The sequence below is a fragment of the Drosophila busckii genome, chromosome X (assembly GCF_011750605.1).
Source record: "Drosophila busckii strain San Diego stock center, stock number 13000-0081.31 chromosome X, ASM1175060v1, whole genome shotgun sequence".
NCBI lineage: Eukaryota > Metazoa > Arthropoda > Insecta > Diptera > Drosophilidae > Drosophila > Drosophila busckii.
The window spans coordinates 12,255,777-12,281,573 of NC_046608.1; the positions used below are offsets into that span (position 1 = coordinate 12,255,777).

General features: G+C 39.0%; 9 protein-coding genes across 12 annotated transcripts; 4 read left to right on the forward strand and 5 right to left on the reverse strand.

Annotated features, from left to right (window-relative positions):
• The first annotated feature begins 139 nt into the window (after positions 1-139).
• LOC108606634 (sentrin-specific protease 2) lies at positions 140-3,796 on the forward strand. Of its 2 annotated transcripts, none has more exons than XM_017996927.1 (6): positions 140-207; positions 568-1,156; positions 1,214-2,239; positions 2,305-2,481; positions 2,543-2,753; positions 2,816-3,796. In XM_017996927.1, exons 2-6 carry the CDS (start codon positions 1,041-1,043, stop codon positions 3,428-3,430), a joined length of 2,145 nt encoding a protein of 714 aa, XP_017852416.1. In that variant the 5' UTR covers positions 140-207; positions 568-1,040; the 3' UTR covers positions 3,431-3,796. The 2 variants fall into 2 exon arrangements, with proteins under 2 accessions (XP_017852416.1, XP_017852417.1); XM_017996928.1 differs by lacking the exon at positions 140-207 and adding an exon at positions 248-258.
• Positions 3,797-6,722: 2,926 nt separating this feature from the next.
• On the reverse strand, positions 6,723-11,234 carry LOC108605547 (high mobility group protein DSP1). 3 transcript variants are annotated; one of them, XM_017995308.1, is made up of 6 exons: positions 10,574-11,234; positions 7,906-8,379; positions 7,673-7,834; positions 7,442-7,605; positions 7,145-7,319; positions 6,723-7,068 (listed from the first exon to the last, which is right to left on the reverse strand). In XM_017995308.1, the coding sequence occupies exons 1-6, from the start codon at positions 10,595-10,597 to the stop codon at positions 6,877-6,879; spliced, it is 1,191 nt and encodes a 396-aa protein (XP_017850797.1). In that variant the 5' UTR covers positions 10,598-11,234; the 3' UTR covers positions 6,723-6,876. The 3 variants fall into 3 exon arrangements, with proteins under 3 accessions (XP_017850797.1, XP_017850796.1, XP_017850794.1); XM_017995307.1 differs by having other exon boundaries at positions 7,906-8,382; XM_017995305.1 differs by having other exon boundaries at positions 7,906-8,403.
• A 1,489-nt stretch (positions 11,235-12,723) lies between these two features.
• On the forward strand, positions 12,724-13,366 carry LOC108607005 (HIG1 domain family member 2A, mitochondrial). The gene is made up of 2 exons (XM_017997582.1): positions 12,724-13,015; positions 13,107-13,366. The coding sequence occupies exons 1-2, from the start codon at positions 12,871-12,873 to the stop codon at positions 13,268-13,270; spliced, it is 309 nt and encodes a 102-aa protein (XP_017853071.1). The 5' UTR covers positions 12,724-12,870; the 3' UTR covers positions 13,271-13,366.
• Positions 13,367-13,555: 189 nt separating this feature from the next.
• On the forward strand, positions 13,556-15,758 carry LOC108607003. Its single transcript, XM_017997581.2, has 4 exons — positions 13,556-13,749; positions 14,198-14,548; positions 14,608-14,923; positions 14,991-15,758. Exons 2-4 carry the CDS (start codon positions 14,205-14,207, stop codon positions 15,276-15,278), a joined length of 948 nt encoding a protein of 315 aa, XP_017853070.1. The 5' UTR covers positions 13,556-13,749; positions 14,198-14,204; the 3' UTR covers positions 15,279-15,758.
• Positions 15,759-15,829: 71 nt separating this feature from the next.
• Positions 15,830-18,348, reverse strand: LOC108607002 (calpain-C). Its single transcript, XM_017997580.1, has 2 exons — positions 17,435-18,348; positions 15,830-17,379 (listed from the first exon to the last, which is right to left on the reverse strand). Exons 1-2 carry the CDS (start codon positions 18,223-18,225, stop codon positions 16,080-16,082), a joined length of 2,091 nt encoding a protein of 696 aa, XP_017853069.1. The 5' UTR covers positions 18,226-18,348; the 3' UTR covers positions 15,830-16,079.
• A 414-nt stretch (positions 18,349-18,762) lies between these two features.
• LOC108604927 (XK-related protein 6) lies at positions 18,763-20,207 on the reverse strand. Its single transcript, XM_017994497.1, has 5 exons — positions 19,848-20,207; positions 19,619-19,774; positions 19,429-19,559; positions 19,220-19,372; positions 18,763-19,151 (listed from the first exon to the last, which is right to left on the reverse strand). Exons 1-5 carry the CDS (start codon positions 20,084-20,086, stop codon positions 18,763-18,765), a joined length of 1,068 nt encoding a protein of 355 aa, XP_017849986.1. The 5' UTR covers positions 20,087-20,207.
• A 69-nt stretch (positions 20,208-20,276) lies between these two features.
• Positions 20,277-21,814, reverse strand: LOC108605519 (27 kDa glycoprotein). Its single transcript, XM_017995268.1, has 2 exons — positions 21,715-21,814; positions 20,277-21,657 (listed from the first exon to the last, which is right to left on the reverse strand). Exon 2 carries the CDS (start codon positions 21,547-21,549, stop codon positions 20,656-20,658), a length of 894 nt encoding a protein of 297 aa, XP_017850757.1. The 5' UTR covers positions 21,550-21,657; positions 21,715-21,814; the 3' UTR covers positions 20,277-20,655.
• A 286-nt stretch (positions 21,815-22,100) lies between these two features.
• On the forward strand, positions 22,101-24,091 carry LOC108607148. The gene is made up of 3 exons (XM_017997792.1): positions 22,101-22,338; positions 22,425-23,102; positions 23,155-24,091. Exons 1-3 carry the CDS (start codon positions 22,180-22,182, stop codon positions 24,070-24,072), a joined length of 1,755 nt encoding a protein of 584 aa, XP_017853281.1. The 5' UTR covers positions 22,101-22,179; the 3' UTR covers positions 24,073-24,091.
• Positions 24,092-24,097: 6 nt separating this feature from the next.
• Positions 24,098-25,477, reverse strand: LOC108607149 (lambda-crystallin homolog). Its single transcript, XM_017997793.2, has 3 exons — positions 25,351-25,477; positions 24,907-25,285; positions 24,098-24,836 (listed from the first exon to the last, which is right to left on the reverse strand). Exons 1-3 carry the CDS (start codon positions 25,392-25,394, stop codon positions 24,300-24,302), a joined length of 960 nt encoding a protein of 319 aa, XP_017853282.1. The 5' UTR covers positions 25,395-25,477; the 3' UTR covers positions 24,098-24,299.
• Between the last annotated feature and the right edge of the window lie 320 nt (positions 25,478-25,797).

The window sequence follows — 25,797 nt, forward strand, 5'->3', positions numbered from 1 at the left end:
GATATCACACGACTATTGATATCACTCGCACAGTGTTGGGAAGAGTAATTTTACGAGTGGCAGCCGGTCGATATGTGTATTTTTCGGTATTTTGCATCTTGATCAACAAATGTGAACGTAGACAACTCTTTTTCATCACGCTAAATTTTTGACAAGCAAAATTCTATCATTATAAGTTGTGCACAAAAAGTTAAAATAAGTCATACGGTTAGTAAAGTTAAACAAACCCATTACATGCTGCATTAAAAACCCAGGGTGGTATTTGTAAAGCAATCGCACTTTCAGCGCAAATGAAGCGGCGTCGGCGAAATGGCAGCCGGCATTTAAGCATTTACAAACAGAAAAAAAAAATAAAAAACTTTTTGGCAATTGTGTTAAAAGCGCGCGTGGCATTTGCAAACTAAACGAGTTTGTTGTGTACGCTAGCCCTCAATGAGTTCACTTGAAGCGCTATTGTATTTGCAAATAAAAACGGCGCGCAAATTGTATTTTTATTTTTTTTTGATTAGTTTAAAGTCATGGCAGCCATGTTATGCTAAACTGCTAATGAACCTTCTCTCGTTCCAGTGTGCCATTGTGCGTGAAAATCCGTCAATATACTGCCCAATCAAGTTGCAGTGGCGGCCCTAAGTGGCAACGCGAAAGCGTCCCAAGCAATAGATTTATTTAACCAAACATCACCTGTGACCAATGGCGTTGCTGTTGATTATGATGAGCAGTGGCTTCGGTCAACCCTAAGTAGCAGCAGCGGCAGCAGCAACACGAACAACATTGTAGAGCGACGCTTGACAGCTATAAGGCGTGCATTTGATTTGATTAACTATACTTGCGACAATAAAAAGATCGACGGCGTGTGGGGCGCACTGCTGCTGCAACGCAAACTAAACGATGTGCGTGAATATTTGTTAGCAAATCAAGAAGAGCAAACGGAATCCGAAGACGTTGATGCGTTGCTGCAAGAGATTGATCAAAGGATTCACGAACTGTCTAGCTGTACGGATAGCGCCTCGTGCACGCAATTCACACCCACTCACGATCCGATGGGCTTTGATCTGTTTAATAGAATACGTCACTGGTTTCTGCTGGGCGGCCAGAGCGGTGCCAAGGATCCGCACAATAACGCCGCGACCAGCGACAAAACCAATCGCAAGCGCAGGTGAGAAACTATTCAAATAAATATAAATATAAAATATATATGAAATACTCTTTATAGGTTTACAAACTTTGAGAACGATAACACAGCACCGCGTCTTATTAAATATCGTCGTGTGCATAATTCATTCCCCAAATTTATAACGAATGAAGCAGAAGACTACGGCGACATGACGGATACTAGCAAGCGACCGGAGCAGCAGCTGCCGCAGAGCACTCAGTCGGCTGCTGGCTATCAAACACAAACACAAAAGCGTCTTACCATGTTCAATGCACCACAGATTAAACAGTTGCGTGTGCTTTATAATCCAGCTACTGTAACGCTTGATCTATCCGACGGCGACGATGAGAACACATCGCCTCTTCCACAAGAAAAGCAGCAAAGCAACAAAAGCCATATGTATTCTGGATTTAATCACATCATGCGGGCTGGGGTTGACACGACCACGAGCACACAACGGGAACGCAGCAGCGCCGCAAGCACGCGTCCAAATCTTTTATACTCGGAGGCATTGCGTTATGGCACAAACGGTTTTGCTTCAGACTCTACACCTTCCTCCATAAGTCCAGTGCACTCCGAGCCTCGGCTCATGAACGGTCATGACACTAGCTCTGGCAATTCCAATGCCAATGCCAATGCCAATGCCAATGTCAATGATAATGTTATACTGCTGGAGGATCAGCGCAATGAGCATAATCAATATGTGCATTTGATTAACAATCTGAGTCTGGAAGATCGTGAGCTTCCAAATCAGCGCGCTGGCCCTACCACAATAGAAACTAAAGCAACAGAGCCGCCGCCGTTGAGGCCACCACCACCGATGCGCTTCAATATGAATGGTGATGAATGGCTGCGTGGCTTGATGAAGCCCAGCCCGGCTGTCCACAATGAGCGCAGCGAGTATGCCAAGTTTCTGAAGACTAAGGAGGCGCCACAAGCACAACTACAACCACCACCGCCACCGCCCTTGCTGCGCTACAATAGCAAGGATAACACCATGGGCAGCATCATTAGTCTCAGCAGCTTAGACAACAGCAGCAGGGCCACAAATGCAATGGATGATAGCAAACTGAAAACTAGAAACCCGTAAGACGCGCACTCTTATTTTTATTTATATTTATTACATTGAAATCATTTTACCACTCTTGTAGCTCAATGACTGGCGCAAAGACAGCTTCGTTGTCCGGGCAGCGTCCGTTAACCAAGGCACTGCAGATGCGCTATAGCACTTCCATATACTTTGCGGATAACTTTACAGAACTCTTCAAGGATAAGTGTGCTCGCGTACAACAGCAATCGGTGCGAGAGAAGCAGCATGCTTTGGAGAAGTAAGTGAAACAATGACAAACATAACTTTATAGCTCTATAAAAAGCGCAAATATTTTCCAGTGCGGAGAAGTCTTCCCAGGAGCGTTGGGACATTGAGCGCAAATTGCGCGAGAGTATGTCCAAACGTCGTTACTTGCCGCAAACCTTGTTTGTCCTGGATAAATATCAAAGCGGTAAGCAGCAGCAGGAACAGTGCGAACCGCAAGTATTCGCCCTAACCGGGGAGCAACAGCAACTCTATAATCAGATCATCCAGGGGCCTGGCCATCAAGTGAGTGCTTGGCTATTAAATGTTCATAAACATGTTACCATACTGTTGCTCTATTCTTATAGGTGTTGGTTTCCAAATTCAGTTTAAATATCACACGCAACGACATTAGCACCTTGATCGGTAGCAACTGGTTAAACGACGAGGTTATAAACTTTTATATGAATCTGTTAACGGATCGCTCTCAGCAGAAAGAGGGACAGCTGCCGAGTGTTTATGCCATGAACACATTCTTTGTGCCGCGCTTGCTTCAAACTGGTCACGGCGGTGTTAGGCGTTGGACACGCAAAGTGGATATATTCAGCAAGGATATTATTCCAGTGCCTGTGCATGTCGGTGGCGTACATTGGTGCATGGCAATTATACATATGAAAAACAAAACTATACGCTACTATGACTCGATGGGCAAGCCCAATCATGAAGTGCTTCAAGCCCTTGAGTGTTATCTGCGTGAGGAGTCTTTGGATAAACGTAAAATCCCATTCGATACGAGCGGATTCACAGTGGAGAATGTGCCCAATGTGCCGCAGCAAACAAATGGCAGTGATTGCGGCGTCTTCAGCTGCATGTTCGCCGAGTTTATAACGCGCAACAAGCCGCTTAATTTCTCCCAACAACACATGGAGTTTTTCCGCAAAAAAATGGTGCTGGAAATCTGCGGCGGCGAGCTGTGGATGTAATCGAACGGCTCTACTCCTCCTCTCCTCTCATAAACAAAATACCTAAGCTAAGTTTGTTCTAATTTAATTTATTTCGTTTGCTGCACACTATCAACGGCCGTCGACTAGTTGTGTTCCAAGTATTGTAATGAAACGTAGATGATTTTTTCCCAAATTTTTCGAGGCGCGCGCAGTCCTTTATGAATAAAAAATGTTTCAATAATACCCTTGAGTGGCTTTTTACGTTTCATTTCATGTAAAGAGTGTGGTAGAGAATCAAGTTTAGCATTAATAAGTTATTAACCTGTAAGTTACAAGATACAATCCAACTAATCCCAAAAACTACTAATATTGTATCAAAAAGCAGACAACAAAGAAACAACCATAAAGATTGTAATTAATAAAGAATCAAATTATAATAAAAGTAGTTGACATCATTTTTCATTATATGAAAACTATTCTAGGCAGTTATGAGCCTTTGTCAGTAATCACAAAATCTGAAATATCATATTCTCTGCCGGGTGTAGGAAAAAAATGTTCTAACGAAAAGCTATTTACATTAAAAGTGACAGATGTCATGGCTGGAGTTTTGGCATCCATATGCATCTAAATCTATCCAAATTTCCACGAAATACACAGACAATGATATATTCGTTGTTCTAAAATTGCAGAATCCGAGTTTCAAATAAACCTCGAAGTAATTTTCAGAATGGAACATAGTCGCTCTCTTTTAACTGTGCGAAAGAGAAAGAGCAAACAGGACGCACTTGCCATCTCGCTCTAATCTGTATGCAATAAGAAATGTTCCTTGATGAAAAATTTGCCTACAAATTCGTAATTCTAACTAAATTATATATTTATTTCCGTCTAATTTTACAGGATGTGCATTCATAGAAAATTCTTTAGAATATACATACGTAATGTTATCCAAGAGCTCTAAGTACGGCTTCATTTTAATGTAGTTCTGTTACCGTTTTGTAGTAGAAACTAAATAATTCATACATATAATCAATGTATATTCCGATATTGGCACTAAAAAGAAAGCATATATCACTTTTCTAAAAGTTTATTTGTATTACGTCTTACTTCTTATAACAAGCACAGGGAACTGGAATTATTTCATCATCATAGTAAATAATGTAAGGAGTTACTATTTAATACACAAAATTGAAAAAAAAAGAAACTAAGATACAAACTAAAAGTATACGTATATATTGTATTGGTAAAAATCTACACTGCTATGAATATCATCTCGGTGGCGAGTTGTTCTCTGGCAAAACGAAAATTTTATGAAAATAATATCTGTACATACATTTGAGGTATATAACGTGACCATCAATCAGGTGTACATTTGTTTATAAAGCATTCTTGCATAAGATGTTTGCTGTATTCTCTCGCATTATGTTTTATTTTCTTTATTTCATATTTATTGTATACTATATATATATATATATATATAGATCTTTTTATGATGTATGCTTGAGTCACGTCATATAATTTCTATGAATATGTACGCACTAGTCTATACATACGAGTTATTATAATTGTTATTTGTTTTTTTCTTTTCTCTTTTTTGTTTCACACTTTTTTTTTAAGGAAGTCCATATGTTGATTTGACAATTCAAACAAATTTCGCTCGACCTCAAGCTGCCACATATCGAAGTTAATAATCATCAAAAAAAAAAAAAAAAAAACTAAGATTGTTTTTGTTTTCCTAATCATATATACATATATATACATATACATATGTGTGTAACTGAGTAATGTGTAATTAGCCTGCGTGAAAGGACTTATCTGATCCTTTGCAACGCTTGTAAATACTTTCTAGTGTACATGTTGTTGCTTTTGCTTGTCGCTTAAGTTTATAAGCTAATGGTTTAAATAATACTTCAATATGTATGTACAATTGCCAAGACAACTGGCGTGTCCGTCCGTTATTGTTTTCACATATAATGCATACGAAAGTTTGCTCAAAATATGTTTAACAGCCTACAGCGTAGAACATATATTACTGCTCAATTTATTGTGTGTGAGTGTTTGTATATATTTATATATATATATATATATTGTTATTATATATGTATGTATATATTCATATTTTATTCTAATAGTTCAATCCGCGGCTATCGGAAATCTAAAAATCCAATTATATTCATTTCATTATTTACACAGCAAATTCAAACTGTACTGGGAATGACATACAAAAGACCTTAAAAGACAATGGAGCAGAGCATAAGCAACCGTAGAGACACTTTTGGCATTCACACAAACTCCACTCACACATGCACAAGATTGAGAGCGCAACAAGTGCGTGATTCAAGCTTATGCTAGAGAGAGAAAGAGAGAGAGAGAGAGAGAGGCAGAGCGTGCGCACTGTTCGAAAAGAGCATCGCTTGGGTTGCTTACGCTCTGGGGAGAGCATTCAATTGGTTATTTTTGAGAGTCGTCTTAGTTTCCGATGGGCACAATGAGAGTATATATAATAATTTATATTTTATATATGTTGTGATAATGTTAAATGATTTTTCTTTTCTTTTTGTTTCTCGTCTCTTTAAATGCTGATCGTGTATTCATTATGTTTAGTTCATTTTAGTATCGATTTGCATATGTATATGATAAATACATACATATATAATTATATATACATATGCATTATATTACATAAATATGTATGTATGTATGTATGTATGTAGAGAGATATCACCCGCCACTGAGTTAAGTATTTCAAATTATCACGTTTCATTGAGAGTAGTTTGCAGCTCAAATGAGTAAACGTATTAGTTATTTTTCTTTCTTTCATAGTTTCATTATTGGGGAAACATCTAACTTTAATAATGGGTCAAAGTATCGTATTTGTGTGTGTGTTTGTGTGTACCAATATGTTTCTACGTACATATACACTGTAAGTTTGTTTGTATGTATGTATATACATATGTAAGTATGTATGTATGGGTTGTGTTTTTGAATTTTAGTGGTAATCATGAATAAACTGCTAAACTGCTGCTGCTGTATATGTGTGTGTGTGTACTATGTAAAATAATTCGTTAGGAGAGAACTTATCGATTGAAGCACAAAAATCAGATTTGTAGACAGATTAATGTCATTTTAATCTAACCATACTTATATATTATGCGCTTAGAAACTAAAACTTATAAAAGGATTCTTTGTGATTTTTTCCTTTATCAGTAATTCATGGAAATTTGATTACTTAATATTTAATAAAAAAAAAAACTAATATTATTATTATGCTTTATATATGTATACACAAACTATATGCATATATAATTATATATATAATTGTATACATAAATATATACTCAAGTGTATATATTTATATATGTTCAACACACAACGGCCGAGACCTGAGAATAGATCCGCGATCCGCTGCTTCTATGTTTCCTTGTTCGTGATGACCAACGGATTTAGTGTGTATAAATAGTGAAGAGTATTTAATTTTACTGCTAGATCTATTGATTCTCATCATCATCGCCATCACCATCGTCATCGTCATGCTGCTCATCCAGCTGATGCTGTTGTTGCTGCGCAGCGGCTGCAAGTAACGCGGCTTTCTGCACAGCTTGAGCCTGCGCCTGGATTGAGGCCTGCATTGAGGGTGCTGACATGGCAATTTTCCCGCTTGTCTTATACTCGGTCATTTCCTAAGAAAGTCAAATATAAAATATAAGTTTTATACTATTTGGGGCGGGCAATCACACTATTAAATATTAAACATACCCGCTCATATCGTGCCTTGTCTCGCTCGGCCATCGATTCGTACTTTTGCTTGACCTCGGGATCCACATCGGACCATTTGCGTCCCAGCTCTTTGGCAATATCGCCAACACCAAATTCCGGATTCAGAGCCTTGACCTTATTTCTTTCATCATTGCAGAACCAAAAGAACGCAGACCTACAAAAGAAAGATCGACATACATAAATTAATTATTTGGGTAATGATCATTTCCAAATGTGTTCACAGTGTGTTTAGTGTTTGCATTAGAGAGAAGATCAGATTGTTTGCTACGAACTCACAATGAACGTTTTGGCGCATTCGGGTCCTTGATTTGTTTTCTCTTCTTGCCACGGCCCACAACTGTGCCCTTGGGCGGCACATAGTTTTGCATTTCCGTTTCATATCGCTGCTTGTCTTTTTCAGCCATCTCATGGAAACGCTTCTTCTCCTTGTCGACCATGGTCTAAAATTCGGAACAAATATATATTGTGTCTGTTCACAGCTGCAGATTTTAAGCTGAGTGCTCTCACCTTCCATCTCTCAGCACATTTCCGTGAAAATTCTGCAAATATGACGGTCTCGTCGGGATGCTTCTTTTTGTGCTCCTCTCTGCAAGTTTGTACAAAGTAGGCATAGGCGGTCATGCGGCCTCTGGGCTTTGCATCAGCTTTGCCACCTCGGACCATGGGGCTCTAAATTAACATTTATAAATTAGTTTATAACTTGTTGGAGCATTATAAATTATTGTTATTGTCACACTTACGCCTGCCGAGTTGATAACGTTCTGTTGCTGCTGCTGTTGTTGCATCTGTTGCTGTTGCTGCTGTTGTTGTTGCTGCTGCTGCTGCTGTTGTTGCTGCTGTTGCTGCTGCTGTTGTTGCTGCTGCTGTTGCAGCTGTGCGGCTGTGTTGGCATCCACCTGACCCTGATTGGCAGCCGAGTACCACCACTGTGATCCGGGCACCGCTGCAGCAGCAGCGGCTTGCGCCATATTTAAACGATAATCGTAGCCGGTTGTGGCCGCATTCGAGGTGGCAACCACTTGGGCCATTGTTGTGGCTGGATTGGGGAAACTGCTTGCCATTTTATATGTGAATAGCTGTTGGGTGCCCACGCCAGCGGTGGTATTGGAGCTATTTTGATGTGCCTGTTGTTGATTTTGCTGCACAACCACTTGGTGTTGTTGCAATTGCTGTTGTTGCACCGCCGCTTGTTGTTGTTGCTGCGCAGCCAGTTGCTGCTGATATTGTTGAATTGTTTGCTGATCAATAATTTGTTGTTGTGGTGGTTATGATTGTGTGTTTATGTATGTGTACGAGTATAAGTGATTAGGTAATTAGGGGGAGTGTAAGTGAGCATGTGTTAGTGTCTGACAAATTCTCAGTGAGATGCAAACACACAACAACAATCGTCTAAATTTCAGTGTTGTTGCTGTGCACTGACATCTCACTAAACACAACACTCAATTACATATTTAACTTAATTAATATATATATATATACATACAAACATGTGTACATTAGTAATTCAACAAGTAGCTATTTCATACATTCAAAATGTGCATTCATCTCTCAGAAGGCCATATGCCAGCTTCAGATCTCTGCTGTACTACTTGGCTCGCTTGGCGCCAAAAACCGATCGCGCTTACGCTCCTCACACACACACATGCATATGTATGAGCATACACACACATGCACGCCATAAAATTAATAAGCTTGTCATGCTAACGTTGTTCCAATGTTCAATGTTCCATTCAATTTCATTCGTTCATAATCCAAACATTCACAAAGCACGCCGTTTGTTTTTGCATAAGCGAATGTAAACAAGTTGTTACGCATATTTAAGCATACATACATATGTCTAGCTGTGTGTACATGGATACATATCTAAGTACATATGCATGCGTCATATAAAAAAGAAAAAACGAAAACAAATCATACAAATCACAGCCAAATCAGCTGTTCGTCTATTCAAAATCAAACAATTGAAAATGGATAACAAAAAGTCACGCTTTACCATAAAAGAGCAGGTTCACTTTAGTTCATGAACCAGTTTATCGACTCTCGTTTTTTTTCTTTATGTCTTTTATTCTACAAGCCAGGGGTGTTTTGTCTTACATACATACATACACAAAGCCACAAAAAAAAAAGAAAGGGAAGGCAATACTGGCGAAACAGCAGACGCAAACATATTTACATGTGTATGTACAGATACATATGTATGTGTTTGTACAGATAGATGCATGTTTGTTTAATAAGAATAATTGGTATGTACATACATACATATATATGTAAGCACATTTAATGTGTTAGATTTTGCAAAAGATACGAACATCTTAAATAAAAGCAATAAGAGCGAAGTGCGTCGAAGCATTTCGAGTTGTATGCACCTATACATGTACGCATGACTGTATGCACGAATACACACACATACATACATACATATATATATTTATATATACATATGCATATATATATACATAGTTGTCTGCTCATAAGAGGCACACAATTCTACAAAAGACAGAGAATTCACACGAGACTGTGCACACGTACATCTGCACGTGAATGTATTTGTAATGTACATATATTTCATACATACATTTGTATGTATGCTACAGTCAATTTCAGATTACGCAAGCTTGTATGTGCATACATACGTTTTGTATGTACATACATAATGTGTGTGTGTATGCATGTGTATTTTCATACATACTACGTATGTATGCTTCTATACAATACATGTTTATTTGTATTTCGCAAATATCAAGGCACATGTCGCTTCCAATTTTATACGTTTGATACATGGATGTACATTTGTACAGATACAGATGTATCTATGAATGTGCAATTTTTGGCTACGTTCTAAATAAACTAAAAATTAGCTAGATTTGCATGTACGTTGTTAAAAACTTGCATACATTTGAACTTACATACATACATACTTACATTTGTATGTATGTCAGCGCAAAACAAGTATCAAAATAAAATTAAATAAAAAAATGGCGGCGGCCATAGATGCGCGGCACGCAAAATAAAATATTACTATGTATGTAGTTCATGTTGGATGAACATAGCGTCTACTTTAAATGAACATTTTGTATAATTTTGTATGCATTTTGTGCAAATTTCACATGCATATACAGATAGTAATGTACAGTGAGACATTATAAAATTTCCATACGCTCTCAGGCGTCTCATTTTGTGTTTGTATGTATGCGACTTATGTATACTATATGCATGTGTGTGTGTGTGTGTGTGTGTGCTTGTTCGCTTTGCAAATTTAATTTGTTGTTGGCGGGAAAAGTCTTTTAGTTAATAACACTACATGTTGTTTAATGTACAGAATGTATGTTTGTATGCACATACATATATACAAATGTTTGTATGTATGCATGTTTTCTGTGTGTAATTGTGCGCAGTTAAGCAGCTTACCTGTATTTGATGGAAATGTTCCATAGTTCCGGCCGATTCCTGTACGTAGGAGTCCCCGTTGGATAAATGTATGTTTTTTAATAAATGTTTGTAGCAATGTCCTTTGCGGCTGCTACTTATTCTTCTTATGCACTTCACACACACACTACGATAATTTCTTGGCTAAAATAAGTTGAAAGCCAGTTCCAACTAGCATTCGTCGTTTATTCTATGTATGTATGTACGTTGTATTGATTATTGTACATATGCACATATATATACACACACACACATATGAATGTAATTGTTATAGTGGGAGAAGGAGCAAATCGTGGGAGCCGTTTGTCAGACGCCACACGTTAAATTTATTGAAAAATCTTTTCTTCTTTTTTAATTAAATTTTTTTTTGTTACCGATTCTTTAGCTTACGGCGAGTATCAACGTAACAGCGCAACGCAACGTAAAACGCTGTAACGTAACGCGAGTTTGTATGGAGCTTGAGAGCTTCTTGTTGTTGCCCCGTTTGTTTTTAGTTAGTAAAAAATAAACAAACGACGCCACCAAACGCAGCTTTATTGCAATAAATGTGTTTTTGTTGGTATCAATGCGGAAAAGATGAGGTTCGCGCGCCGCTCGAAAACACACACAGAGAGAGTACCAACAACGAATGCAAAGGCTATTGAATTGAATAGCCGTCTCTGCCTTACTTTGCTTCATAGCCCAGCCTGGCTAGCGCCAGACTTCTGTATGCGTTGAGTGCGCAAGTGTGTGTTTTGTGTGCATGTGTGCTGTGTGTGTGTATCTCTGCTTGAGCGAGTGTGTCCAATCAATTGTGTGCGTTAGAGCGAGATGAAGCGACTGAGAGAGAACGTGCGCTAGCGGCGTGCTCTGAGTACAGTTTACTGAGCAAACTTTCTCTCCCGCTGCTGTCCAATGAGTGTTGAATGTGTATATGTATGTGTGTATACACGTGGTGGAGGAAAACAGGCCTTTTTGAAATTTTTGGCTTGTTACTTTTATACGCTTCGTATGTACATCATACATTATTGGTAGGAGTGTTTTAATCATATGTATGTATGTTTATACTTATGTACATTTGTATTTACGTACATACTATGCTCATACAAGCGTACATTCATACAGCGTTTCTTACAAGCTTTCCATAAATCCTATGTATGTATGTATGTTATGCATAAAAATATAGATACATACATACAAACATATTGATTTACCATCGTATAGCAGAATATGTACATTTGTGTAAGCGATGTACGTTAAAGCGCATGTTCATATGTATGCACATAGCAATGTACATGGCTATTTATGTATGTATGCTAGTTTGCGTATACATACACATGTATAGCATCCCCATTCCATGCCAACAAACACACATACGCAATACATATTCTTCTCTCTTTTAACACAAGCGCAAAAAGTCATGCACGTATATTGTATATACATACATACATATGTATGCTTGTATTTTATTTGATATACACACACAACGACATGCCTGCCTACATACACATGTTTCATTTTGCGTTCCTCGTCTGACTGTACTTCCCAACTCTCTCTCAATCCATAAAGAGAGCCATTTTATAATGCAACTGAGTGTGAACGTGTTAGTGAGGTCAGAACTACTCAGCACAAAAATGTTCTTCGATTTTATTTAATCATCAGAAGGGTGTTTTAAAGGTACGCATGTTTGTGAATATGTACATATGCGTATATGTACATACAAAGATATATATATATATATATATATACATATGTATTAATGAATAAATTTTTAAAAATTGTTTGAATTTCATATACAAAAGTTTATATATAAATGCCGCATTCATTGTAGGTATATAATTTTATGTATGCTAATATATTTTGGTTTACATGAATTTGTAAACAAGTTTTGTTTTTATTTTGAAATAAAATTCTGAATTATCGTACTCGATTAGTACAAATTATCGAGTGATAAATACAAAAACAGCCCTGTAGCTGAACTAGGGCCGTCTACGATAAAATGAGCAATGAACAAAATAAATAAGTTTACTGCTCAACATGACTCAAAATGCTCAGAAAGTCATGAAATAAATTTTATGGAAGACTTATGACTTATTTCATTTGATAAAAATGCTTATTATTAACAATTTTAGTCAGATTGCAGCCCTACTGCTGTTTCAATTCCACTGTCAATCATCTGTTTCTAACGCGTAGTTGTAACGGTGTATGTGTGTGTGATTGTTTGTCTGAATGTTAGTGATGTCGGCGTTGGGAACTGACATTTAGTTAAATTGTAGAGCTGTTTTTTAAATATTATTGCAATGGCAAACAAAGAGCAAGTGCCCTTATCCGGCGACGACTTGGACTGGATTCAGCTGCGCCAAGATCTAGGACCACATGTTGAAATAGAAACCACTAGAGAGAAGCTAGAGCGCAAAATCAAGGAGAACCCTTTGGTGCCGATTGGTCAGTAACAGAATGCCCGCTTTTAGTATTTGAGTGTTATGTAAACAATTTACACTTTCTAAATAATATTTTATGTGTGTCCAATATACAGGATGCCTGGCCACGACAGCTGCATTAACAGCTGGACTGTATAATTTTCGCACCGGCAATCGGAAAATGTCCCAATTGATGATGCGCACACGTATTGGCGCACAAGGATTCACTGTGCTGGCTTTGATAGTGGGCGTAGTGTATACCTATGGTGATAAGAAATAAAACAAATGTAGAATATTTAGCTTATGACATGGGTATGGAGCACATATTATATACTATATACTGAGTACACTAATTAAAGAAATATAACACTTGGTTTTTTTTTTTTGTATTTTAGTATTTTATAACGGCTGTATTATGAAAATGCTAACTTAAGTGCCTGTTGGTAAAACAAATGTTACGAAAATAAAATATTGTATATACGATTTAAAGTTGCGAGCTCTAGAATTTACGGGAGCTTTGGAATTTCTCTTTGTTATTATGCATATTCAATATAAGCCCCCAAATGTATTTATGTGTATATTGGCTGGGTGTGGCTAAAAGGCGTTAAAAGCAGGGGTTACTTGTTACCCAGTTTCTATATTGTTTTTTTTCTTTTGATGATGCGCGCGCACTTGAATTTGTACATCTTGCGATTTGTTTGCCTTTAACACTCAGTTCAAGGTAGATTTTCATTGGCACTGGACGTTATTGAATTGAAGGTTTGAAAAAAATTATATTTTATGTTTTTTCTAATACTATACTAAATGGCTTGGCTAGTTAATTGATTAGAAACTGGTGCAATTATATAAAAACTATTTTGAGTGCAAGTCCATTGACAAAATGAATATTAAATTGTATAGAAACTTGAAGCGTATGTTAAATATGCTTAGCATGAAATAATAATTGTTTAATGCACTGTCTGTTAACTTAAAGTTTGTGCAGTGCTTTTAAAATAAAACAAAATAAAATAAAACTACCCCCAAAAAAGTTTTGTTATGGTTATTCAGCCGTGTCTTTAGCGCATATGAATGTGTGTATACATATATACAGGTATTTTTGCCAATTGATTGTGTATATGGGATACATATGTATGTATGTATGTGGTATGCACATAGTAAATAAAAATGCAGACAGCAAATTATGAAAAGAAATTGTTTTTGTTTTTAGCTTTGACATGAATATGAACTTGTTATTGGGCAATTGCGTTGGGAGTTGTGACCAGTTAGCAGGTCCGCCACCAGATTTTATACTATCAATGCCGCCGCCGCCGCTGCCCTCGTTTCTCATCTCGAAGCCCAAGCACATCGATATACTCTTGCCCTCGAATGAGTCGCAGCCATGTTTTGCGGCCTTTATGTGCAGCCAGGGTGGCCAGCATAATGACAGTGGCAACGAGTTAATGGAGCTGGTGCGCAGCGATACCAAAAGTCTGGAGAATATTTGGTTCTTTGTCTCCTCCTGCATAGGCATATTCGTGCTGGGCTGCTTTCTAGCCCTGATTGTAATCCGCTGCAGAGAGTAAGTTACAAAAATGCATTTCATGCATTAGATATTTAAATTAACGGTTTTTTTTGCAGCTCATTTTTCAGCTATCACGATGCTAATATTAAGCAAACGGCCATCAATGCGCTGGGTGAGGCAACCAAGTCGAATGCGTTTACCTCGGGCGGAATTTTGTATCCTTGTGCCACCGCCAACAGTCGCGACTTGCTGCAAAGCCAACTGGTGAACGATAGTCGTCTGCTTTGGGCCACACTGACGCCACATGGCACACGTCACTTCATCATTGAGAACTCACAGGATGCTGGACACTATGAGTCCGTAGATTATCGCAGCAAGGCGCACACTCAAGTATTTCGTGGCTATGCCAAGCCCACGCAATCCTTTGTCAAGGTACAGTAGTCGCCATAAAAAACAAATAGTCTAGCTTTTGTTATATTTTTTGCTATTCTGTTTGTAGTCCTTTGATAACAATGGCTTTGTTGACTACGACTATGAGGATCCTACACCTCTGATGGATTCCTATCACGATGACATGGACTCGGGCTATCAGGAGCCGCATGAGGTTACCGGCTCGCTCAAGCGCTCACCTTGCACCATGCGCCCAGTGGCCACATCCAGCTCCGCAGCACAGGATATATCCAATGCGCCCTCAGCTGCTAACAACTCGCTCTCTATAAGTCGCAAGACAACGCTCTCTAGACGCATCAGTGATGCTTCCTCTTCTCACAATGGCACATCTATGTAAACAACTATTAAATACATAAGCTTTGCTACACTCGCAATCATTTCCAAAGCCAGCAGCAATAATAATATTGATAATAATTATATGAATACTAAAGCACAAAATTCAAACAAAGCGCAAACGCTTAACCGGAAAAAGAGAATGAGAGAAAAACAGAGAGCTAGTGACGTCCAAAGAAACAGAGAAACGAAAATATAAAAACAAACAATTAATTAAAGCATACATACTATATATGAATACTCCAATTCAAAAGACATTTTAGGCTTAAGCGTAATTAGCGGTATATTTAAAACTCCAGTGTTGGAAACGTCGCAGAAACGCAATAACTAAAAAACATCAAGTGCAGTGTCTACTGTAACTAACTTGCAAGCAATATATAAACATAAATACTTTTTTGTTATTGCTCAACTTATTAACAATACAACAGCCAGCTGTAGATGAAGAAATTCATTGTTAAGTAATGAACAGTAAATCATATTGAATTGAACAAAAAACACTAAATATATTATTTGTAAAATGTATCAATTCAATTTGTCTTTTTTTTTATTAATTAATACAAGCTTAATTCAATGAACGATTCATTTACAGCGCCGCTACAAATACAATAAACTAAAAGAATAACTTTTGCATCTACACATGTTCCTCAATTAATTTATCAAATTTTTTATTTTACAAAGCGATTTTTTGTTTGTTTTGAGTTGTCAACAGTTAGCGTTGGATGATTGAAATAAAAAAAAAGTTTTAAGTCGCATAAAATTAATAAATAAATAATTAAAAACAAAGTGGTTTTGTTTTTCTCGTTGCCTAGCAGCTAAGTATGCTCTTGATCCAGTCATGCAGATGAACCTCGATGACATTCACCTGATTGTAGTTCCGTGCATGAAACTGATTGAAAGCCGTAGTCAGATGCATTACGGCGGATACAAAGTCGCTCAGCCGTAGTGTCCCGTCCTTGCGTATGTAGCGCTGAATGAGACAATTCATGATGTCGGTGCTCAGCTGGAAGCCAATGTCGTAGAGTGCGTCACGCAAGCGCTCGGCACGTAGAATGCCCGCTTTCTCTTTCGTGTACATTTTGAAGACACCTTGCCATGACTTGAGGTTCACCATAAACGTCTTGAACTGCTGGAACGTGATGCGACCGTTGCCGCTTTTGTCCTGCAGCGCAATGACCTGGCGGCAAATGTCGATGTTGGCACAGCCCTTGATATAATCATTGGGCAGACAGGCCTCGAGCAGTTCGTGCAGCTCAAAGCAATTGATCGTCTTGTTCTCATCCGCCAGCTGCATGTAGACGGGCTCGTACTGGCAGACGCTCTTAATTTTCTGCACATTGTCCTCGCTTTTGAGCGAGGGAAACGGATCGAGCAGTATCATCGTTTGCGTCTCCAGGCAGGACAGACGAAAATTGCCTGTGCCCAGTATGCGCACTGTGAACTGCGCCTCCTCCGCCGGCTCATAGGTGGTGGGCATGAGCACATAGTGACCTGCCTCCAGCTGCGTCTGATAGCTCACATGCCGAGTATTGCCATAGTCCGAGTTGAGAAAGCTAACATGATTCTTGAAGAAATCCTTTTGCAGGCATTCGTTCAAATTGTAATCTCGATTCCATAAGTACATGGTAAAGCCGATGACCTTAGGCTCAACGGCCGTATGCTGATTCAGCGCTATAACCACATCCTGTTTGTCCTGTATGGAGACCAGCAGCTGTGGATTAATGTGAAACGATTCGTGATTGCGGCAACCGCCTGCAGTGACGCCACGCTTCCAATGTCCCTGATACATTTTCATTTTCCAATGCAATGCGCGCGCCTTAAGCAAAGGCTCACCATTTGCCGTCTCCGAGTCTAAGTAGACCACCTCCAGTGTGGTAAATGTCTGCACAAAATCATAGAATGTTATCCAAAATTCACCCAATTCCAGCTGGGCCAATAGACGAGCACGCTCAGCAGCAGAGACACGCTCCCAAGTCTTCGATGTGGGCGACCAATCCCCCATAAACATCGTTTTCTCACCAAACGGCTTGGCGGAGAACGTGTCCTTAATGCGCACCAGCTGCACTGCATCGCCCATAACCGTTTCCACCTTATCCAAGCCGGAGAGTCTGCAAGAGGCAAAAGTTAACGAATGACAACAGCAACAAATTGTGCACAGCTTACCTGTAATTCAAATTCAATAGTATGCCATTGGATAAACGCTCCACGGTATTCTTCTTCTGCACTGGCGCCGCCTTTACTGCTATGCAGGTGACTATGCAAGTGCTGGCCAGATGATCCCTAAGCGTTTGTGGCCTTATGCTGTCGGCTACAATGGGCATACACTTGACCACGCCGCCCAGCAGATCAGTCAGTCCATCCGAGCGCGTGCCATACTTGAGTGCCTCATAGGAGCCATGCAGCTTGGCTATGGCCTTCTCCAGCAGCGCCGCCCAGAAGCAATTCGATGCCTGCGGCTGCATGAAAGCCAAACGTCCATTTATTGTAGGCAAACGATCATCCACAAGCACCTCCACCCACTCGCCGCACCACCACAAACGAAAGCGATATATGCCCATAGATTTCTCCAGGCTCTGATCAGCTGGCACTACGCGATAAAACAAATTGCGCAGCGAGTAGAGCACGCCCAGGCAGGAGACCAGCCAGCGATCACCCATCTTGCCAGGTATGACATCAAATTCAGCATTCTCATTCAGAAATGTTGGTGATATGTTCGACTGTATGCCATTGTTATTGTTGTTGCTACTGTTGCTATTGTTGTTGTTGTTGCTGCTGCTGCTGTTGTTGTTGTTGTTGTTGTTGTGGCTTAGCTCTGCAATGCGTTTCCATTGAAAGGTGAATGGTGGCGTTTGATAATAGAATACAGATGATTGTATGGCTGGAAAATCAGCGTCTTCCCAAAGCAGATTTCTAGCTCTGCAATCGCTGATGATGCGCTCATATTTTGTGGCCATAATTATTTCGTTTACATTACTCTAAATTGCACAAGATATTTTTTCTAAATCAAAGCGTAAAACTTGCACCGTTGTTTTAGTTTTAGTTTTGAAGTGAAAGTTAATTTACGACTATTGGTAAGTCACTGCCACCTAACCTAGTCTAAGCCCATATATTTCCAGTGTGACCAGCTTAACGAATTGAGAAAACGGCACAAAGCTTAAGCTAGGCTTTAATTCGAAATTTAATAAACCATAATGTTGATGTTTTTTTTTGTTTTGTGGAAATAAATTGTAAGAAATGGTTTTGGTTTTTCTCTTGATAAAAATGAGAAGTTTAAGTAATAACCATTATATTATAATTGAACGATTGATTTGAAAAGAAAACACAAAACTTGAATAGCAAAAGAAAATAGTATAATTTAAATATATATAAGATATAAACTATTATTGGTCCCTAAACAATTTAAACAAGCTGTAAAGGAGCTTGTTTTGCAAACTGAAAACATATGTAAACATATAAATTATAAATTGATAAATTAAACTTATAGAAATCATTTAATATACAGCAGATATAATGCCCGGATGACAGTACATATAATAATATATCATTAGCACTATGCCCAGCACATACAACATATTTATCCCTATAGCTATATAAATTGGTATATATAGCACACAAATTACAATATTTTGTAGCATACAGAATGTAAAATAAACTATATATTTATATTTTGTTGGCGCATCTTTTACAGGTGTGAAAATAAACAAATATACTACGCCAAAAGTCAAACATAGTAAATAATTCAAAAAATAAGATTTGGCCAATTTTGGTTTATCTACTATATAAACAAGAGTACCGCATAAAAATATATGCACTAAACAGGATGCAAATGTTTCACATGGCATTTTACTTGTAATAAATGCAATAAGTGTTGTGCGCGCAGCTAAAAATAAATTTAAAATACATGCTTTAAAAGGCTGCTATTAATAGTAGCATTAAATAAAAACACACCAGTTAGACAGAGTAGAAACCAAAATTGCACAATCAGTCCCTTGGTGCTTATATTATATTTGTCTAATTGCACCAAACGATTTGAGCGATTATAGGCCAACAAGCACCACGCAATGCTAGTAAAATACACTAAAAATGTCAAGGCACGCATAACTGTAAATAAATATTGTTATTGCCAAAATATGAAAAATGTTTAATATGCTACTTACAGGATAGAACCTTAATATAACGCAATAGTATAGCTAGTTGTAGTATTTTTTGTGGTGCGGATTCTAAAAATGAATCAAAGAGTCTTACAAAACCTACATTACATTCTTCCTTCAAATGCCTGTGGTAGCATCTAAAATATAGTATGAATAAAACGTTAAATTAGTTTAAATGCATGAGCATAGTATTTACTCAATCTCTGCCTGCTTATCCTTGCGTTTTTTAGCATCCAAATATTTTAAAGCCCAATTTAGTGTGCAATTATCTCGAAATAGATAGGAGAGCACAATTTTCCCAATGTGGTCAGCATACTTGACTGGTTTTTTGCCTGAATTGGTGGCTAGTAAACTAAAATGAAAACAAACAGATTATGTACATACAATCAATCAATCAATCAATCAATTTGTGTATATATGCTTACACATTTGAGTATATAAGAGATGTTAATATCATGGGCACTAATATGGATGCTATTGTCCAGTTGCAATATGCATACGAGGACGTACTCCAATACTCATAGGCCAGGCACCAGTTCATAACAATCGAGATGAAGCGCATCAAGGCCGCGATTAGCGTCAATGCTATATTAAATATTGTGATTTGCTGAGATAATGCAGAGCAATCCATGCCCTCCATAGTCTGCGCGTAGTCGTAATCCATTGCTACAGTTAGCCTGCACTGATTTTTCTATTTTAAGATCATGTTGAAACAGTTTTTTGTAAACAAAACACTTGTTTGCGCCTCTAAGTCAGCTGCGCATTAGCGATGACAAAGCCGCGCTTTAGCATTTATCGATGAAATATACTAAAATATGCCGGCCTGACTTTGCATTAAAAATTCAAATGTATTATTTTTTTTGTATTGCTTTATTTCCATTATGCAAGTTACTTAAAAAGTTCACTACCTTTTTTTTTTTTTTTTAGAAAAGCCACAAATACCGCAATAAAAACTTTTTACCTGAACTCCCTAAATAATGAATTAACTAAATTCGCATATTTGTTCTGAGATTTCATATAGTGAGATACAATAAAATATAATACCATGCAATTATAAGCTGCCAAGTGCACACTAACAAAAATTATAAAGCTACATATGTATATCAATTACGTGTCTAGAGCCTACACGTAATGTTTGACACGCAGAATAAAATAAGCTCAGTTTCTTAAATTTTAAACTTATATAAGCAGACAGAGATAGCGAGAGATATTGATTTCAATACAAAAAAAAGGTTAGTTAAATAACTGCTTGCTGCAGAGCAGTAGCAACAATAACATAAGACTGGCAAATGTATAATGATGAGATGATGCGGCGGCGCTAGCATCGGTTAGGGCTAATACCTGATAGTTACGACAAAGCGTTTCATTTCTTATGAAATAGGACATGGATTCTATGAGATTAGCTGGTGTTATCTTTGAACAGTGCTCCAAGTGTCGCACAATGCAATTTTCCAAAGTTTTGATTTCGTTGCACTGTTTCTGGCCCACAACCAATTTGGGAATTGTTTTGGTTTTGTTAATATTATTTTGCAGCTCAGCATTATTAAAGTAAGATGAGAATGTGCTGTTGATGCACTGTTGTATATTATCCTTCTGAGATTCAAGGCACTCGGGTCCTTCCTCAGCAATAAATAAGGCAATTTGATCACCATCTTTGTGGCAGATAAAATTCAATAGGCTCTGCACAATGCGCTTTAATACAGTCTGACTTTCCTGTTCCTCCTTATCCAGACAAGGCAGCAGTTTAGCCGTAAACGTATCAAAGCAGTCAGTGGCATTTGAACGTTGCTTGCAGTACTTATTGAAGACCACATCCAATTCACCGCGTGGTCGCGCCTCCTGTATTTCCTGTTGCATTTTTGTATAATTAACAATATTATTTATGCACTCACTGAGCACCACAAAGCCGCTTTCTATATCAGCATAAGCGCTTGGTCCACGTTCCTCGCCGGAAACTTCTATGCATTTGTTGCGAAACATTTCCTTTAAATCATTGTAGCTAAAATTGGTTTTTAGGATCTCATCCGGCAGCTGATTTTGTAAGTCGAATTCATCCAACTTTAGCTGTGCGCTTGTTCCACATATGGCGCATAATAGCAATAACCAGGCACAGGTAGGCAGCTTCATTTTTTGCTTTTGGCAAAGGCAAATCAATTTAAGTTCAGCAACAAATTTAGCAAAATTGTCTTCCGTGTTGCTATTTAAGCTCAGTTCTCGTACAGCATACTAGAACACCTTGAAAATAAAAGCTGTTATACACATAAATAATTAGTTAAGAACTTAGGCTCGTACTTGTTAACGTCCAACACAATTAGCTTAGTTTTATAATTAATTAGTCATTGTGTTTATTTAATTCTTTTTTTTTTTCAATGGCTTCTAATCGCGCTATGGATGACAGTGTAGTACATAAGATTAATCGGTTTCGGCACTATAATTAGCAAGCTTATATAGTTTATGAAACTTATGGCAATTTTTTGTGTTAGCTTAGCATTAATAGTTTTGAACACCAATTGTGTAAAAAAGCAATTGAATTTTACAATTAACACAATGTCAACCGGCTTAGCTCTGGTTGTGCAAAGAGTGCGGCATGTTGCGAAAAGAATTGCTGTTTCTTTCTAATGCTTACTATCGATACAATTTTGTTATTGGCGCTCAACTCGCATCACGTAGACATGTGATTGTCAAAATTAGAAAATTAACTTGAACATTTCCAGTTGGAGCCAAATTTTATGCTGTTGCTATTGAATTGTCTGAAATATGTGTGATACTGGTAATTTAATTGACCTAGGCAGCTGGGATGAGCCAGCTAAAGAGGACACAGTGCTTGAGGAAAACGAGTCCATGATTGTGGAATCCACTTGCTTCAAGGGACCCTACGATCCTTTCGATTCAGTCGCAAAAGAAGCCTGTATCAAGGTTAGCTTACATGACATACATATACACACGCACACACACGTACAAAGTTGCCATTGTATATTTGCATTTTTTTTTTTTTTTTGCAGGGCCAGCATTATAATGACAATATGCTAAAATATGCAGACCAACAACTTATGAACGAAACACCGCCAGAGGATATTAATGGCTTAAGTCCGTCCCCTGTTGTAAGCATCGGCAGAGAGCCCTTTCGTCAGCAGAGCTTGCAAAAGCAAATGTTCAAGCTCAGTGCATCAAGATCAACTAGCCTAGATACGCCGCCGCATCATTCTTCAAAAATATTTAAAATGTGCGAGAACTTGCAAATGCTTGCGGCCGAGTCGCCAGTAAAATTTCAAGAGGATGAAGCTAGTCCCATAACTCCTAATTCTGCGCCCAATGTATCGCCCTTAAGTGATGACACGTGCTCCAACAAGGAGTTTGAGGAACGCTTAAAACAGCTGCGCATAGCTATGCTGGACACGCCCACGACATCGTCACCTACAGAGCTCCACAACACGCCTGAAGAAAAAGAAGTGCTTAAGCCTTTGGCAAACGATATTCCTGGACTATTGGAGCAACTAAGAGAATTGGTTAATGAGCATGTGGACCACAGAAAGCGACAACTGTTTGAGCGTATTATAGTGGCTGTGGCCACAGCTATAGATGAGCAACCACAACAACAGCAGCACCAACAGTCGCTCACCAAGGACTTGCCGCATATATATACACGCCAAGCTACATTTGATCTGGAGCTGGAGCAGAAGGTAATATTTGTTAGATTCGTGTTTATTAAATTTTAAATATGCTTTGCTATAGTCCAAGACAGCTGACGTTGATAGTCAGTTGCTGCTGCCACCGCCGCACAGCAAAGTGGATAAGCAGCCAGATTTGATGACATGCTCTTCGGCAACCTATGACACTGAGCCTGTGGTACAAGACAAGCCTATAAGCCCCATTAAGCCAAGCAAATCGGATGCTTTTGTCACCGAGTTGGCAAATGATAACTTGGCCCTACAAATCAATGAGCTGATCGAGCGTCACAATCTAGCCAGGCTTACCGGTGGTCATGAGCATGCGACGGAGAACAATGAGAACAAGCCGACGGTTATACTGGTAGTCAACTCGACAGGCGCAAATGCACTGCCCAGCTGCATGGTACATCCTTCAAAAGCAAAGGAGTTAAGCGAAAGTGCCAGCAGCATGCGTCGCAGGTCCTCATCGCTCTCCATACACGACAAGGCCAAGGCCAAGGCCAAGGATGCCAAACAGGCTGCCAACGAGGCACATGCCAGAGAATCTGCTGCGCTAAGGGAGCTATCCATTGTGCACGACAAATCTAATACCATGGCTGCTTTTCGGCAGCGTCGCAACTCGTTCTCCATAGGCAGCAGTGCTACGCAGCAGCCAAGTGCGAAGCGTTTTGAGCAGAGTCGTTTGCGCAGCAGAGCTTCAATTATCACCGAGGCCATACCGGTGAAACGTGTAGTGCCCATTGTCAAATCCTCACTTGCATCGCCCACTGAAACAGCAGCGGCGCGTTGTAACATACCAGATACACCGATGCCATCCAGATCAAAGATCACTGGCAAGCTCTTTGCAACCAGCACGCCCATGCCTCAAATGCGCGCACAACAGCGACGCTCGCTTAAGCCAGTGAACAGCTATGCAAACAACTCTTGCGTTGCCACGCCCACTGTGCGCGCTGGCAATTATTTGAAGAAGTCTAGCAGCTAGTTAGAATTTAACTTTTTATGTGATAATTGAATATTTTTTTATGTTTCCTGCTTATTTTACTTGTTACTCTACTTTATGTACTCTTTAACTGCCTCGAAATGGAAATGTATACTATAGTTTAACCTTTTAGAATATAACGATATACATATGTTAACAATACATGTACTATGGACAAATGCTTGCTAAAAATTGCCAAAATGTTTGAACTTCAAGTCTTAGCGTTAAGCTTAATCCTTCTTGTTTAGCTTATTCTTAAGTATGCTCAAATGTGTCAAGCAGTTATCTCTATAGGCACGTCGCTCCACAAGCTTGTCCAGCGGCACCATTTCATTCAGCTGCTTGGAGATATCTGCAGCTGTAGATCCTTCCATTTTAGGCGTGGGTCCCATGGTCTCGCTGACCGCATGTATGGTCTTTGAGTAGCGCTCAAAATAGTTGGCCATGCCCTCTGCGTTCAAATGCGCTGTTTCTAGCGGACCGAGGAACGCATAGCGCATGCCTAGACCATCACTCATAACGCTGTCAATGTCCTTAACATCAAGTATGCCGGACTCAACCAGTCGCCAGGTCTCATTTAGAATCGCATACTGTATGCGATTCAAGGCAAAGCCTTCAATTTCACGCGATAGCGTCACTGGTTTCTGCCCAATCTCGTCCATTAAGGCGCGTGTCCTTTGCACTACCTCGGGCTTCGTCCAGGGCGCGGGCACTACTTCCACCAGCGGCACATAGTATGGCGGATTGACGGGATGCGAGACAATAGTCTATAAATATACATATATGAACTTATATAGTCATCATCGCTACGCCCAACTTGAAGATTCAGCGACTTACATTATGTTTATGCTTTAGCTCCGCTGTAAATAGCGAGGGTAGAAAAGTGCTCGTGGAGCTGGAGAGAATGGTGTGACTTTCAACCACAGCATCCAGCTGCTTAAAAAGCTCCTGTTTCCACACCAAATTCTCTGGTATGCATTCCTGTATGAAAATAGCGTCCTTGGCCAGCTGCTTGATATCATTCGTGCCGCTCATGCAGCTGAACTGTTGCGTTGCATTCAGCTTGCCACGCAGCAAACCTTTTGTCTCCAGCTCCAGCAGCTCCGTTTGTGTAGCCTTCAAAGCCCCCTGCACCTGCTCCGGCTTTATATCGTACAGCATTACCTGATAACCCACCGAAGCGAACAGCATGGACCAAGAGCGTCCAATGAGGCCACTAAAAATGAGTGCATATTCAACTTTCGACTATATCCAAAGGATCTGTTTGTCTGTCTGTCTCACCTGCCCACAATGCCAATTTTTTCAGATTTCCTTAACTCGGCCATTTTTATTTTTATTGCGCTTTTAATTTTGCGTGCGGTTGCGTCTACCAACTTTAGCCAAATACCATTAACGTCTAAATACTTGAATGCCAGCGCAACCGGTTTAATACACTTTATTTTTGTTTCTTGTTTTTGTTTTGTTGATATTTATTTGATGCGATAACAAACCAAAAGGTGAGCGCGACCTACATGTGTGTGTACAAATTTTCTATGATGTGTGGTGTTGCTGATTTCGGAGCAGATAATAATAATTCTGCCAGCAAATTCAACTAGCTTAATAAGCTGTCAGCAGCGGCGTTGAGTACACATCAAAATAAACAGCAAAAAATATATATAAAAACATACATAAAATATTCAGCACCCGCAAGGCAAAAAAGTATATGCATTGAATACATGGGTTTTTGTC